This window comes from Hypanus sabinus, chromosome 16, assembly GCF_030144855.1.
Source record: "Hypanus sabinus isolate sHypSab1 chromosome 16, sHypSab1.hap1, whole genome shotgun sequence".
In the NCBI taxonomy this organism is placed as follows: Eukaryota; Metazoa; Chordata; class Chondrichthyes; order Myliobatiformes; family Dasyatidae; genus Hypanus; species Hypanus sabinus.
In genome coordinates, this window is record NC_082721.1 from 9455391 (window position 1) to 9471837 (window position 16447).

Below are 16447 nucleotides of genomic sequence, written 5' to 3' on the forward strand. Positions count from 1 at the left end.
CATGCTTTAATACAATTTAAAATTGTACATAGAGCTCATATGTCTAAAGATAAACTTGCTCGATTCTATTCTCATATAGAATGTGACAGATGTCATTCAGAAGTGGCCTCATTGACCCATATGTTTTGGTCATGTCCCACTTTACATAACTATTGGAAGGACATATTTACTACTATTTCCTCAATTTGGAATATAGATTTACAACCTCATTTTATTACTGCAATTTTTGGCATACCAAATGAAGATGGTAATCAGTTTTCCCCTTCAATCAGATGAATGATTGCTTTTGTAACATTAATGGCCAGAAGGTCTATATTACAAAATTGGAACGAAGTAAATCCTCCTACCATGTTTCAGTGGCTTTCTCAAACTATTTCTTATCTGAGCCTAGAAAAAATTAGAAGCACTATTTTTGACTCATCAATTAAATTTGAAGAAACTTGGAGACCGTTTATTCGACATTTTCATTTGAATTAATTTGGCCTTTTCCTGACCTTTCTGCTTATTCATGTTCAGGTATGGAGTTCTGGAGTCTTTTTTGACACTATCACATACTTGTAAGCTATTACTATTGCCCATGTTAGTTTAGTTTAGTGTTTTATTTTTCTTAATATACTTTTTTCACATATTTTCAAATTTTTTGTTTTTTTTCATATATAATTATATGGACTTGATTGATTAAGGTATTTTTTTTCTGCTGATGTTTAATAGGATATTGTTATCTTATTATCAACGTGACTTCAAGTCTATTGTATTCATAATTTACTCATTATTATGTTATGTTTTTTTTATATGTATATATGAAAATCAATAAAAAAATTGAAAAAGAAAGGAAGGGCCTGTTACTGTGCTGTAGCACTAAATAAAACTGTGACAGCACCTCCTGGAAGGGGGATGAGAAAGAGGCAATTATGTCACTTTTCTCCAATAGCAAAGGTTTTTAAAAATAAATACCAACCAGAAACTTACCTCCAGATGTGGGCAAACTGACTTCAGAACTTTAAAAGTCAAGTCCCTTGATCTCAGTGATCCAAACAAATGCTAAGGGAAAGAAAAGTCAAAATACAATTACTTCTCTGTAAATCATTGTTGCAATCCCAAATTATAAACAAGGATTTAAATAAAACCAAACTATAATACATTTAATAATCACAGATTTGTATAAAGCCTTATGCAAATGCCTTGTCATTTCACTGTATAATTGAAACCTCACAACAGAAGTTGATGAGAGGTATCTTCTACGTCACCACATGACACATGCTCATGTTGCCCGTGTTGACACTGCTCTTAACCAACAATAGCCTCGTCCTCTGGCTGCCACCGACCATGGACCAGAGAGTACCCAGTGGGTTAGCAAGGGTGTTGCTTATTGTGTGTGACAGTTGGCAATGAGTCTTTGCACCTTGACCCTGTAGTAACGCTATCTTGTTTGGCTGCATTCATGAGCGTTCGTGTCTGGTTAAACGACAATTAAACTTGAATTGAACTGAAGTGTTTCTGCAAGCTCCCAACTCAAAATGAACATGAAGTCAAACATCTGTTAAAATAATGTTGAGTGTCAGTGAACATTTCACAAGAGTGACCCAACAAAGAAAGGCTTGAAGTATGAAGGGAGTTCGATGGCTTTGGGTTTGTATTCAATGGGCTTAAGAAAAATGAGTAGGATGATCTCATTAAAGCCTACTGAAAAATCTGATAGACTGGACATGGACAGGATCTGGGGAACAGCCTTCAAATAAAGGGATGTCCCATTAACAATGAGATGAGGAGGAATTTCTTTAGCTAGAGGGAATTCATTGCCACAGAGGCTGCAAAAGCCAAGGTATTGGGCATATTTAAAGCAGGAATTAATAGGTTCTTAATTGGTAAGGAGATTAAGGATTATGGGGAAAATGGGATTGAAAATATATATTTTTTTAAAATCATGAACAGGCTTGATAGGCCAAATGGTCTCATTGTGCTATTACCTTATGAAGATCTGTGAACAAGTGGTATAGGTAGCAGAGCTGCTGCCTCATAGTGTCAGAGACTCAGGTGTAATCCCACCCTCTGGTGTTGTCTGTGAGGAGTTTAATACCTGGGTCTCTTCTCACATCCCTCAGACAAACAGGTTAGTCTGTTAAATAACCATTGCAAGTTGCCCCTATTGTGTAGGTGAGTGGTAGAAAGGGGGGGGGGGTGTCAATAAGAATGTGACAAGAGTAAAAAGTATGGCTTTAATGTAAGCTTAGTGTTAGAGGATGATTAATGGTCAGTGTAGATTTAGTAAAACACACAAAATGCTGGAGGAGCTCAGCAGGTCAGGTAGCATCTATGGAAAAGAGTAAACAGTCAATGTTTCTTCATCAGGACTGGATGAAGGGTCTCAGCCCAAAGCGTTGACTGTTTACTCTTTTCCAGAGATGCTGCCTGGCCTGCTGAGCTCCCCCAGTGTTACGTATGCGTGCATGTTGCACCGGCCTAGCTTCCATGCTGTTTCATTCTATGATTAACACCAACAGCTTCAGCAAGTGTTCAACTTATGGACAGCGTCCCATCAGTCAGTACACCATCTGCTCTGGAGGGTCCCATTCTGCATTCAGGACCCAAGCACCCAGCAGAAGACCATTTCAGTGGGGCCCCAGAAACACGTATGGAAAGATTACAATTAACAAAAGACTTAGGCTATTATGACAATGGTCTTAACAGGGTGCAAGCTTTAGAAAGAGAGAAGTCTTGTACCAAAGCACAATTAAACTCAAAAACTATTTCAGTCAAAACTGATACAGTGTCACGTTAGCCTAGCAGTTAGCAGCTCAGGGTGTTCTGGAGTTCAGAGTTCAATTCCTTCGTCCTCTGCGTGAGGTTTGTACATTATTCCCGTGATCACATGGGTTTCCTCCAGGTGCTCCAATTTCCTTCCACAATCGAAAGGTGTACTGGTTAACATAGACATAGAAATCTTCAGCACATTACAGGCCCTTCGGCCCGCAATGTTGTGCCGACCACGGTAGGTTAATTGTCCTGTGATTAGTCTGGGGTTGAACATGTGGGTTGCTGGCTGACCCGGCCCACTGGACTGGAAGGGCCTGTTCTGCGAGGTCTCTCTAAATAAAATAATTAAACTCGGAAGACCATTTCAGTCAAAACGTATTCTGGGGAAGACTTGCCTTCTCTCCTTCTGACGTTTTGATACATAGGGCACTGGGAACAACGAAGGCTATGTTCTGCTTCTTCAACACAACCACATCGGTGACTGGAACAACAAGCTGAACAGAAAGACAAATTAAAGGTTAGATGATGCCTCCTCTGCTCCTTAATCCACTTCACATCCATGCCCAGCCGATTCTTCCTTTACATCCCATCTGAAACCATATACAAAATCTAGGCTGTCCAAGATTTTCTCAGAGTGCTGTATATTGACTGTGTTTTGCACCTTGGCCCCAGGAGAACTCTGTTTTGATCAGGAGTATACATGTGTACGGCTGAATGACAGTTACACTTGATACTTCAGATATCCAGCATTTGCAGACTTTTGACTTTTAATATATTTTATACTAATTACACAAATACAATTGCAGTAATAGCTTTCACTTTTCTCAAATAAATTAATTTTTATTGAAACCCGAGACACCTCTCAAAACCCATGAAGCTTATTTTGAATAATCACCCTTTGTTACAAGATATTTGTCATTATTTTGCATACTTGAAGCCACTGTCTTTCAAAGTCCAACCCTACGTCCCAGCCATGAGGCAGAAACCAGTAAGGCCAGCGGACAAAGCTCTGGTGAAGCTGTATTAGCCAATCCCCTGCACAGTGGCTGCAATGGATTGCAGAAACATTGATGAACTCCAACCAGACCATGGGTTTCAGAGGAAATTGGAGATGGGAGGTCATCAATGGCTTATGCTTCACTGGGAGCTAAGTATGTATTTGAAGCTACTATAGAATGAAATAAGGCTTCTGAAAAACAAACATACCTTGATTTCCTTTAGAATGCTGCTATAGAAACAAATATAATTGTCTGTCACATACATCTTGCCATGGTATGGAACTTCCTTATACAAGGCACATTTAAAGCCTGTTAGGAAACACAAAACCTAATTACTTAACTGATTAAAAAGACCTTCAAAATCTATGATACAAAATTCATCAGCTCTAATTTCAGATCTTAGAATGCTATTAAAATTCAGATAAAATTTAGAATCCACTCTATTACAAGTAGTTGTGGAGAGTTATTTTTTCCCCTCCAGCATAAGCAGTGATCTTCACCGAAAACATCTACACCCAGTGGTCACTTTATTAGGTACACTTGTTGTTCAATGTAAGTATCTAATCAGCCAATCATGTGGCAGCAACTCAATGCATTAAAGCTTGCAGACATGGTCACGAGGTTCAGTTGATGTTCAAACCAAATGTCAGAACGGGGAAGAAAGGTGATCCAAGTGACTTTGACCATGGAATGATTGTTGGTGCCGGACGGGGTGGTTTGAGGATCACAGAAACTGCTGACCTCCTGGGATTTTCATGCACAACAGTTTCCAGAGTTTACAGAGAATGGTGTGGAAAACAAAAAAAAAGCATCCAGAGAGAGGCAGTTCTGTGGGCAAAAATGCCCTGTTAATGAGAGAGGTCAGAGGAGAATGGCCAAATTGGTTCAAGCTGACAGGAAGGCGACAATAACTCAAATAACCATGTGTTACAACAGTGGTGCATAGAAGAGTGTCTTTGAACACACAACATGTCAAAACTTGAAGAGGTGGGCTATAGCAGCCGAAGACCATGCTGGGTTCCACTCTTACACATGATAAAGTAGCCACTGAGTATCTGAATCAACAGCGACACGTCGCCACATAAGACTGGGAAACTCCAGCCTTTATACGCAAAAACTTACTGTCAATCACATTCTCAGTTTCAGGAAGGTCTTTAAACTGTTTGTGCAATGTGGCATTGGACTTGCTAATCTGGGGGGAGAAAAAGAAGAATCAAGTTTGTGAATGGAAACATTTTTACATGGATCAAAAAAAAAGAGAAACTACCTCGTGAAGTGCACCACTTTTGGAAGTTTGCCATCCTTATGCACAGAACTTCTAAATGACAAATAAAAAATCCAAGTTGTAACATTCAGGAAAGGTCAAGTGAGCTAGAGCTTCACTTTGGAATGAAGGAAGATGAAGAGATGACCTGATAGAGGTGTATAAGAGGCAAACACACATTTTATATGTTATATGAGGACTGGATGTCCTGCTCACTTAAGGAAGGTGAAGTGTCTCTCTCATAGCCTCTCCCTTCCAGGTGCAGTGATCATTGCAGGACCACTGCTTGGCTTGCCACGCAGGAGATCACTCGCCTATGGCCTCTCCTACACTTCTGTGCCCATAGCACGGGGTCCCTGTTCTCAGAGTTTGCTATGTCATGGTGCGGCCGAGTGTCCAGCAATACAACTGGGTGGGCAGGCTGGGCTCATCAGCCTCGGGTGGCAGCCAGCCGAAGAGAAGGACAACTCCAGTTCCAAACCCAGGTAGATGGGACCTTGCCAGACAGTTTGTCTAGGAGAAGGAAAACTCCAATACTTAACCTACAGCCTTGCGATTGCTCAGTTGTCACAGGTCATGGTGCCTTTGTGGAACATCCTCTAGCCTAAGCAGTGGGAATCAGCATGAGCTCACCGATCCTCACTGTAAACCTACACAGCGCAGACAGGAAGGAATAAACTAAGACCATTCAGAACTCTTCAGCTCACTGCAGTTTCAAGCATTCGGACTTAGAGATGCCAGAAACATTCAGGAATGAACATGAAATGATTTCACTACTTCAACTAGTTGGGAACTACGAAGAATTTGACGGTATCCAAGTGGGGATTGGCAATACATTTCCAAGGGGGAGATCCGTCATCAGAATGACTGTAGTAGTTTAAGGTTGTTTATCTTCTCAGAAGCAAGTAGGGAGGTTGTCCTTGACAGTAATACAACCAGAAAACTCCGCCATTTGCCACTAAGATTCTGATTTATTTAGCTTCATTGTTCGAACAAGGTGATTTAGTTTGGAAAACTCACTTGGCAATCTTTGTCTATAAATAATGAAAGGCACCTTTTATTATTCTGGGTATTTGACAATACTTATGTAATTGTAACTTGTGTAGTACTTCATTGATAATTTGTTTAATAAATTGCAGTTTGTAAAGTAGTTTAATGTGAATTAATTCCTTACAGAAGTAGAGAAGCTTAGCTTTCGTCTGGTGTATGACTCCTCTTCATTTTTTACGTCGGAAATGTCAATGGCCGATAACCTGAATAAGGCAACAAATACAGTGCATTAGCAACCAGTCTTTCCTGGCTTGGTTAAACTCCAATTAAAGATAAAGCATGGTATTAGCGCACATTCATCTAAAATCTTTGGATGTGCCCAGCCAATCCCGGGAGGAGCACTGTATAGAGGAATCTAGTTATTCTGCAGGTATCATTTAAAAAATGGAACATACACAAAGCACTGGATGAACACAGCAGGTCAAGCAGCATCTGTGGAAATGAATAAACAGTCGAAATTTCAGGTCAAGACCCTTCTTCAGGACTGGAAAGGAAGGGAGAAAACGCCAGAATAAAATGGTTGGGGGAGGGAAGGAGGAGAGCTAGAAGGCGATAGGTGAAGCCAGGTGGGTAGAAAAGATAAAGGGCTGGAGAAAAGGGATTTTGATTGGAGAGGAGAGCGGATTATAGGAGAAAGGGAAGGAGAAGGTGACCCAGGGGAAGTGATAGGCAGGTGAGAAGAGTTTAAAGGTCAGAGTGGGCAATAGAATAACAGGGGAGGGGTTAAGAAAATATTTTTAACAGAAGGAGAAATTGACATTTATGGCATCGGGTTGGAGGCTACACCAACGGAATAGAAGGTGTTGTTCCTTCCACCGATGGTGGCCTCAACGTGGCACAAGAGGAGGCCGTGGCCCAGCATGTCAGAATGGAAATGGGAATTGGAATTAAAACGTTGGGCCACCGGGAAGTCCCGCTTTAGGTGGATGGAGCGCAGGTACTCGACAAAACTGCCCGCCAATTTATGACGGGTGTTACCAATGTAGAGGAGGCTGTATCAGGAGCATCGAACACAATAGATGGTCCCAGCAGATTTGCAGGTGAAGAAAAGGTAGCATACAAATGCAGCAAGTGGCTAGGACGGCATGGTGGCCTTTGTTGTAAGACAGTCAGAGAACTTATCAATCACACATACTGTGGACACTTTCTGGAGGTCCAAGATCCGTATGCTCCACCACCGCTGGACTATGTGTGTAAATGTAGGAGGGGACTATGTTGAAAAATCAACGTGCTAGGTTTTCTAAAATTGACTCCTTCTACCTTAGGCCACAAACTTAACAATCACCCCTCGTATAATACATACAGGAAATGTGGCAGGGTTGGACTGCTCCCACTCATGAAAAATAGTTGTAAGATTAGAGAGGGTGATCATTTTAAACTGAATTGTTTTGGAATTCCTCCCAGAGAGTGGCTAATCTCTGGAATTCCCTACCCTAGAGGGTCAGAAAGACTAAATCTTTGAGGGTATTTAGAGAGAAATGGTAACTTTTTGAAAGATCAGAAAACTTGGGAAACTGGCTGTTAAGAAGAGATGAGGTGTAGAGTACATTTGATCAAACTGAGGAGCAGGCTTATGTGGCTGAGTGGCATAACCATACTTTTATAATTTCTTATAAAATTGATTTGGTCTTTAAGCAAGAATTGACAAAATTAAGATCAAATCTTTGCATCTCAACATTAACTTTATTGTACAGAATTTGTTATGCTTTGTCACCAAACAAATTTTGTCATCAAATTATGTTGTGGAAATAACATTTTGTTCGGATGTATTTGGACTGAGGCAAGTTTTTAAAGCAATCTTTTCTGATCTTTTCATGCACATCGAATCATGGAATCAGAACGTTCTTACATATTTGGCCCAAATCTGCAATAGACACTGTCTGACCTGAGTGTAGATTTGGTCAAAATACCAATATAACAGGTCAGAGTGTGGGCAACTATGCTATTCAAGGTTGTTCTTCTGTACGAAGCAGAACAAAATAATTGAAAGTGCAACAGGTGTCTGATCTCTTATGTTGTAGAAGGATAATTTGATGGAGGCTCATTGTCCTGAAATAGTAACTGCTTTTCTCACAGACCACTGCCTGATTTGATGAGCATCTCTGGCATTTACTGTTTCAATTCAGTCCTTTATTAGCCAGTTATGCTCTTATCAGTCGATCACTTTTTTTAAAAAAGTAGATACAATCTTGCTCCCCTCCAACCTGTTCCACCATTATAAAGTTAATGGCTGATCTGACTCCACTCCCATCTTTCTGGTTAACTTTTGAGCTCCTTGCTTATCAAGAATCAATCAACCCCACCTGAAGAAATTGGTCATGTACAATGAAACATACAGTGATATGTATTGTTTGTGTCAACAACGAACACAGCCCAAACAGGTGCTGAGACAGCCCACACGCATTGCTACGCTTCTGGCACCAACACAGCATGCCGACAACTTATTAACCCCAGCCAGCATTCTTTTGAAATGCGGAAGGAGCCCAGAGCCCTGGGGTAAACCCATGAGGATACAGGGAGAACGTACAAATTCCTCACAAATGGCAATGGGAATTGAACCTTAAACTTCCAGTTGCTGGTGCCACGAAGTGTAACACTAACTGCTGTGGTACCGTGTTACCCAAAGCATTCAAAGACTTGAGGAAGGGCATTCTAAACACTCAAGAAGATTGCAACCCATCTTTGTCTCAGAACCTGGTTTAATATCACTGACATATGTCATGAAATGTGTTGTTTTGTGGCAACAGTACAATGCAATACATAATTTTAAAAATCTATAAACTACAATAAATATATTAACTTTTATATTAAATAAGCAGTAGAAAAAGAGAGCAAAGAAAACAGTGAGGTAGTCATGGGTTCAATGTCCATTCAGAAACCTGATGACAGAGGGGAAGAAGCTGTTCCTAAAACATTAAGTTTGTCTTCAGGCTCCTGTACCTCCTCGTTGATGGTAGCAATGAAAAGAGGGAATGTCCTGGGTGATGAAGGTCCCTAATGATGGATGTCCCATTTAGAGGCAATGCCTTTTGAAGATGTCCTCGATGGGAAGGCTAGTGTACATGCAGCTGGCTGATTGCACCTTTTCCAATCCTGTGCACCAGCCCTTTCATACCAGACAGTGGTGAAACCAATCAGAACACTCTCCGTGTTAAACCTGTAGAAATCTGTGATGTATCAAATCTCTTCTTCTTTCTTTATCAATATTTTTAATTTAAAAAACATATATAAAAACAAGAGAATTATCTCAAATATCTATATTCAATAACAATTCATATAAAAGGTAGAATAAACATTATCAAGCTCATACATAGTATTAATCTAATAGTATATAATAAAATGATAATCAATTCTCCTCATCATTCCACGAAAAGAAGAAAAAGATAAAGAAACTTTTATAATTTTTATATACTTAAAAAAACCCACTAAACAAAACAAAAAGAAAAAGAGAAAAAAAAGGAACTGGGCAGCTCATACTGAGAGAACTGTAAAAGCAAGAATAAAGAGAAACTTTCTGATCAAATTCAAAGTTCCGAGAAAGTAACTGGAAGAGCAATATATCAAACCATATGAAAATATTGAATGAAAGGTCACCAGGTTTTTTCAAATTTAAAGGATGTCAGACTTTCTACTTTTTCTAAACTTAGACAGGGCAGAATGGAGGTAAGCCAATAAAAAACAGTAGGCAGATTAGAGTCCTTCCATTTAAGCAAAGTGACTCTCCTAGCCAATAAGATTGTAAAAGCTATCATCCATTTAGCGGAAACAGGAATGTATCCTGCTTCAGGTGGAGTGATCCCAAAAATTGCTGTAAGTAAATTTGGTTGAAGGTCCAAATTCAAGACTTTTGATAAAGCTTTAAAGACATCTTTCCAAAAGTTATCTATCTTGATACAAGACCAAAACGTGTGTTAAAGTAGCCATCTCAATAATACATCTGTCGCAAATAGGATTAATATTAGAAAAGATACGGGCTAATTTACCCTTTGACATATGCGTCCACACCAAATCTCAAACCCACGATGAAATATAGCCGCTGTTGTGCTTTCTTTATAATTACATCAATATGTTGGGCCCAGAGGGCGACACCATCCATCACTAAGGATTATCTAGGACATGCCCTCCTCTCATTACAATCATCAGGGAGGAGGCACAGGAGCCTGAAGACACTCATTCAATATTTAGGAACAGCTTCCTCCTCTTCACCATCAGATTTCGGAATGGACAATGAACCCATGACCACTACCTAACATTGTGCACTAACTTTTTAAAAATATAATTCTCTTTTGCAACTTACAGTATTTTTTTTAATGTATTGCACAGTACTGCTACCCCAAAACAACAACTTTCATGACTTACGTCAGTGATAGTGAACTTGATTCTGTTGCTGGTCGATCACACCGATACTCCTTACTCACATCCCTGTAAAGATTTCCTTTACAAATAGATTTCCCAGTTTGTTTTGAAACTAATCCACAGCTCAGTTAGTCAGTATATTCCAAATCATGAATTGTTCAACTGTGTTAGCTCCGTTGATCATTACTGTAATATATTTGTAGTATTACTTTTACAACTAGCTGGTAGAATGTATTGTGATGCACAAGCCAATTCAAGAATCAACTTTTACTCCATTTTTGTTGTAGAAGGATTCAAGATTGGTTAACGTTACTGTCATGTGAACAAAGTGACTGGAGAGACGCAGCAGGTAGATATGAAGCAGTCTCTTTATTTGATAAAATGATGCACAGCAGACATCATACTGAGACCCTTTTGGAGGAAGAGCCCTGCTTGACCCAACACAACACGCTCTATGTGCTCAAGATCAAAATGACAATTCCATATTTACAATGCGTCCACAATGCTTCCTTTGAACTACACACAACCTTCACATTTCCCTCCGCACCCACTCTACAAACACACAAATTAATTTTAAATCAGCACTGTCTGGTCTTTCAGTTAATAGTGATTCACAGCTCTTAGGGAACCCACTGTTCAGAGCTGCATTTTAAATTTAATCTGCAGTCCATATTCAGATCTGAAGATTGGTGGCTGAAGTTAGTTGCTGAACTTATTTGCTGTATGTGCTAGCCCCCGAAACACCCTGACAATATTATTTCCTGTACTCTCAAAAGTGTAAAGGAGAACAAAATAATTGTTACTCCAGATCCAATACAGCACAAAAAAAAACACAATAAAGGTAAAGAGCACAATATCGGGTGGTACGGTAGCATAGTTGTGAGAACAATGCTTCATAGTACTAGTGATCTGGGTTCAATTCCCACCTGCTGCCCGTAAGGAGTTTGTATGTTCTCCCTGTGGCTGCATGGGTTTCCTCCGGGTGCTCCGGTTTTCTACCACTGGTTTGTAGGTCAATAGGTCATTGGAAATAGTCCTGTGATTAGGCTAGGGTTAAATAGGGGGTTACTGGGTTGCTCAAAAGGTTGAAAGGTCCTATTCTGTATCTCAATAAAATAAAAATAAAATAATAATAATAAACAATTAAACAAATATAGATACATAAGACAGCTTATACACAAATTGATTGTATGTCCATAAATAATGAAGTTCGCTCAAAAAGGTTCTCAAATCAGAACATTAGAATCTTAAATACAAATTATTACTTCTGCTTTACTTATAGAAGTTCATAAGACATACCTCGTCAGTTGATGTAATTTGTCTTTTTGCTGGGCCTCAAGCGTCGGGGAATCATTTTCCAAGCTGGAGGTGGGTGTCAGCACTTGCGACTTCTTTCTGTTCTTTTTCGGTTTCTCAGCCATCATCCCAATCTCACTGGGACAGCTGCCCCAGAATAAGAATAAAGACCATCAGAATAGATCAATGAACATAGGCCAGCACCACAGAGCTATGAACCTTACTGCAGTTTGCGGCTGGTTTCCAAAAGCAGATTCCGCGTGGAAATGAGAAAGCGCAAGCGCCAACATTTTGAGCTTTGCTGTTCTTTAACTGAAGAATAACAACGTTTACTGATCTGGAATAATTTCATTTTAAGTCTGGCTCTGTCCCGATGAGCTGCCTTTCTGATTTATTGCTTAAAGTAAATCAAGAGGTGAAAGCCACAGAAAATAAATGCTGGCTGCTTATGTTTAAAATTCATTCAAGGAAGTTGAGCTTTGCAGGCCGAGCCAGCATTTAGTTGCCCAATCCCAGGTGACCTTGAGTTGTGAACTTCCGTCTTGAACTATTCAGTCCTTGAGACGCGAATATACCCAAAAAGCTGTTAGATATTCCTCTAATACTGAAGGAAACCACATCATCGTTCAAACACAAATAGTAGTTATAATTTTAAATGGTTCATGGTGAATGAATCGACCTTTGTTCTAATACATTCCGGACACAATAACGAAACAACTTTTTCCCAACAATACAAATGTTGTAAAAGTATATGACAGGCTGTAAAATCACAGTTGTCCAAAACTCTGAAGGAGTGTTTAAGTGCACATTTTCTGCACTTTATAATGGATTGGAAGGTAAGATTAGAGACAGTGCTGGAAGAGATCAGCAAGTCAGGTAGTATCTGTGGATTGACGTTTCATAAAATAAAGAATACAGGCCCTTCAGCCCACGTTGTTGTCCTGCCCTTTTAGCCCACTGCAAGGTCAACCTAACCCTTCCTCCTACATCGCCCATAACCCTCCGTTTGTCTTCCATCCACGTGCCTAGCTAAGATTCTCTTAAATGCCTCTAATGCATCTACATCTATTACCACTTCTGGCCTTGTTCTCAGGCCCTTACCACTCAAAATAACCTACCTGGCATCTGTCCTAAACTCACCTTATACTTCCTCCACTCCCCTTAAAAGAATAGTACCCTCTGGTATTACCCACTGCTACCCTGGGAAAAAGGCACTGGCTGTCCAATCTATTTCTGCCTCTCATAATTGTATACCCTCTATCAAGTCACCTCTCATCTACCTTCACTGCAAAGTGAAAAGCTTTAGCCCACTCAACAGCCAGCACAGGATCCACCAATAGACAATCTCTTAGGAGAATATCATACTCAACTCGGGTGATCACACTATTCCCAATACTCGGAGGCTTTAGTTATAACTACAACAGCTGGTCGATTTATTTAAAAATTGCACACCCATTGCATCCAATTGAATCACCCCCAGGGCATAAGTGACCTCCTGCAGTGTTGGAGGAACTCGGTGGGTTGGGCAGTAGAGATGGAAAGAGCCCAGATGAAGGGCTCCCTAGTTACTACCTGACACATTGAGTTCCTCCATTGCTTTGTGTGTTGCTCCAGACTCCAGCACCTGTAGCCTCCTGGGTCGCGACCCGCTGAGCACCTTACACGCACGCCTCCTTCTACCAACAGCACAGCCTCTGCTCACTCCCCCATTTATGCTGTATTCCAAGAGGAACGCCCATTAATACACCATCCCTGGGGATAACGTGGAAGCACCAGAGTCTTCAGGAAGCTCATAGGCTGCTGTCACCCTACTCCGACTTGGAAGAAGAACCACAAAAATACCATCTACCAGCAACCAACCCGTGAAGCATTTTGGTGGCGAGGCCCTTCCTCCTGCCAAACTAGTATTCAAGGGATCACTGCAGTCTGAACCGCATTTCAGCCGAGTCCCGTAGGCCTAATTCCAGCACACCACAAGCATCATCTGAGAAGGTCCTATGGTTGGCTCTGCCAGGTCTCATTTTACATGTGTTAAGACGGCCACAGAGCCTCATTGTCAAAGGACAGAACGTATTACACAGTAGCCACTTTACCACAATTGCTTTATTACCGCAAGCACAGTAGAGTGCAGAAACCTTCATTTTTTAATTCAGAGATACAGTGCAGAATAGGCCATTCCTGCCAACGATTTCTGATTTAACTCTTGCCTAATCACAGGATAATTTACCATGACCGAGTGACCTACTAACCAGTGCATCTTTGGACTGTGGGAGGAAATTGGGGCACCTGGAGGAAACCCACACATTCCACAGGGTGAACGTACAAACTCCTTACCGAATACTCCTGGATTGAAACTGAAGGTGGCATTACCTGCAGGATACTGCATGTTGAGTAAATGGATTCCGTTCTGCGGTACCGCATGGCAAGCACGCAACACCTTAAAAGGCGAGTCTGTGGTCAGTAGCGGTATGAAATAGCTTACAACTGTGGTGAATTCATTTGTTTGCATTACTTGAAATGATGCACTTCGAAACAGGTGCGTGCATTAAATCAACATGCAAAATAATCTGGCAGACAGACATTCTTCAAAGCGTGTGGAATAATGTGCTCAAATTGCATGATCCTTAACTCAAAATGTGCATATACTAAGTGAACTTCAGTGTTCCAAAGGGGCTTGCACTGCCTAAATGACATGGCGGAACGAGACCCTCAAATGGTCACGGGTCAACCATGGATGCTGCATTGTTCGGATACACAAGCCAGGGCAGTACGATATGGAGGGCAAGCTGTTGCCCCTGCAGCAATCTCCCCCTCCCTTCTCTTTGAATTCCTTTGAATTCAAAGGAACGGCAGAGACCGACACAGTTTGGCACCAGCAGCATGGCAGAATTTACCAGTCAGTGTTGAACTCAACGTCGGACTGCCTTTGGGACTCCAGCTCCAGATTTTGACCCTTCAGGTTTATTCCCAAAGCCTTCCCAGAGTGTGGGTCTAGCTGCAAGTCAGAAGCAGTTTGAGAGCAGAGTTTTCCCTCTCCTAGGTAAGCTGCAAGCCACAGCAGAGAAGCCCCATCTGGCAGAAGCGACTGGTTTTAAGGTGCCAGTAACCCGCCTTTGCCCCTTCGCTGGTTCAGTAGCTGAGCCACACATGAAGGCCAGGAGCTGGACTTGGTTGTCAGAGGCTATTTGAGACGCATGCTATTGGAAGCTTGTCCTCACTACCTCCCCCAGCTCTGACAAACTTAAGACACCCGTGGTTTAACCCATGGAACAAACCCACTGACAGGGCATACTGAATGTAGTTACAATCATCCACGTAGCACAGAGAACATCTGTATCACTGTTCTTTTCTTCCGTGCAAGATGGTTTAGTTATTTAGAGATATGGCACAGTAACAGGCCCTCCCAGCACAACCCAATTACACCCACGTGACCAATTAACCCAATAACCGTACGTCTTTGGAATACGGGAGGAAACTGGAGCACCCGGAGGAAACCCGCGTAGTCATAAGATGAGTATGCAAACTCCTCACAGACAGCGGCAGGAATCGAACCCGGATCCCTGGCACTGTGATGGCATTACACTAACCACTATACCATGCTCATTATAACATATAACCATATAACAACTACAGCACAGACACAGGCCATCTCAGCCCTTCTAGTCCGTGTTTGTGTTGTGCTACAGATAGCAAAAGCTTGATACTTTAAAAAAAAAAGGCTGGTGCTGAAGTAAGACAGTGCAGTATTACTCTCCAATTACTTATCTTTATTCATAATAAACCTTATTTAAAAGAATAAACTGCAATGCCTTTTCATTCTTTACATTCATAGTCAATGCTTTCTGTACTGTCCTATTGCATTTACACACATCAGCAGCACGTGGCCCCTGGGGTGGTGTACGTTACAGTAATAATTGAGGGGCTCCCTCTCCGGTAGAAGAACCCTTTGTGGGGAAGGAACACATTGTGACCCTTACTCAATGAGCCCTTGCAGTGGTTACACCAAGCTCTAGGACGCCTCCCAGCACACAGCGTCCCTCCCCAGTCCACAATGTTCCTCCCCGGGACAGGCAGACCAAACTGTCCTTTCGCCAAGTTGATGGTCTGCCAGCAACCATGGATGCCAGTCTGTGTGTCTGTCTCTGGGAACAGCCCGTAGGTCAAAGAGTCCCCTGTCACGCGGCTCCTCAAATAACTCCCATCACACAGTAGGAAGCGACTGAGCCCTCCAGATTCACAGTACAGCATCTTAAGCCCATCAAATCCAGTTCTATTCCCTCCAACTTCTCTTACCTCCACAATTCTCTCTCTCACGACCATCGAGTCATCTCTGATCCTTTGTCACTTATGTGTACTATTTACAGCATCTCAAAACATTAAAATACAGGAGCTAATGTTCAGAATGATGTGATCACCGTCTTGGTTACAGCATCAGACTGCTGGGAGTGGGGAGCTAAGAGAATGTAAATCGGAAAAACTTAAAGGTCTTGTTACTGTTCCATCACACGTTAGCAATCAAGTCCAGCAAATCAGTGTTGTATTGCATAGGACTGTAAATCACATGACAATGACACCGTCCTCCACGACTGGTAACAAGTCATTTGAGGATTTACACTCGCAGAGACCAGCTCAATGCCAAGTAGTTTAGTTCGGCTATCACCTCCCTCTGGTCCACCTCCTCCTTCCCTTTTTCCCATGATCCACTCTCCTCTCCTATCAGATTCCTTCT

General features: G+C 41.4%; 1 protein-coding gene across 5 annotated transcripts in view; it reads right to left on the minus strand.

The window, feature by feature from the left end:
* Positions 1–16447, minus strand: part of si:zfos-943e10.1 (GRAM domain-containing protein 2B) — a 110730-nt gene that overhangs the window by 15015 nt on the left and 79268 nt on the right. For all 5 annotated transcript variants that reach the window (XM_059991092.1, XM_059991093.1, XM_059991094.1 and 2 more), the window contains exons 2-7: positions 11722–11865; positions 6191–6269; positions 4875–4944; positions 3961–4061; positions 3150–3248; positions 970–1041 (exon numbers count right to left, since the gene is read on the minus strand). In XM_059991092.1, coding sequence (XP_059847075.1) covers positions 970–1041; positions 3150–3248; positions 3961–4061; positions 4875–4944; positions 6191–6269; positions 11722–11865 — 565 coding nt within the window. The remainder of the gene's footprint in view (positions 1–969; positions 1042–3149; positions 3249–3960; positions 4062–4874; positions 4945–6190; positions 6270–11721; positions 11866–16447) is intronic.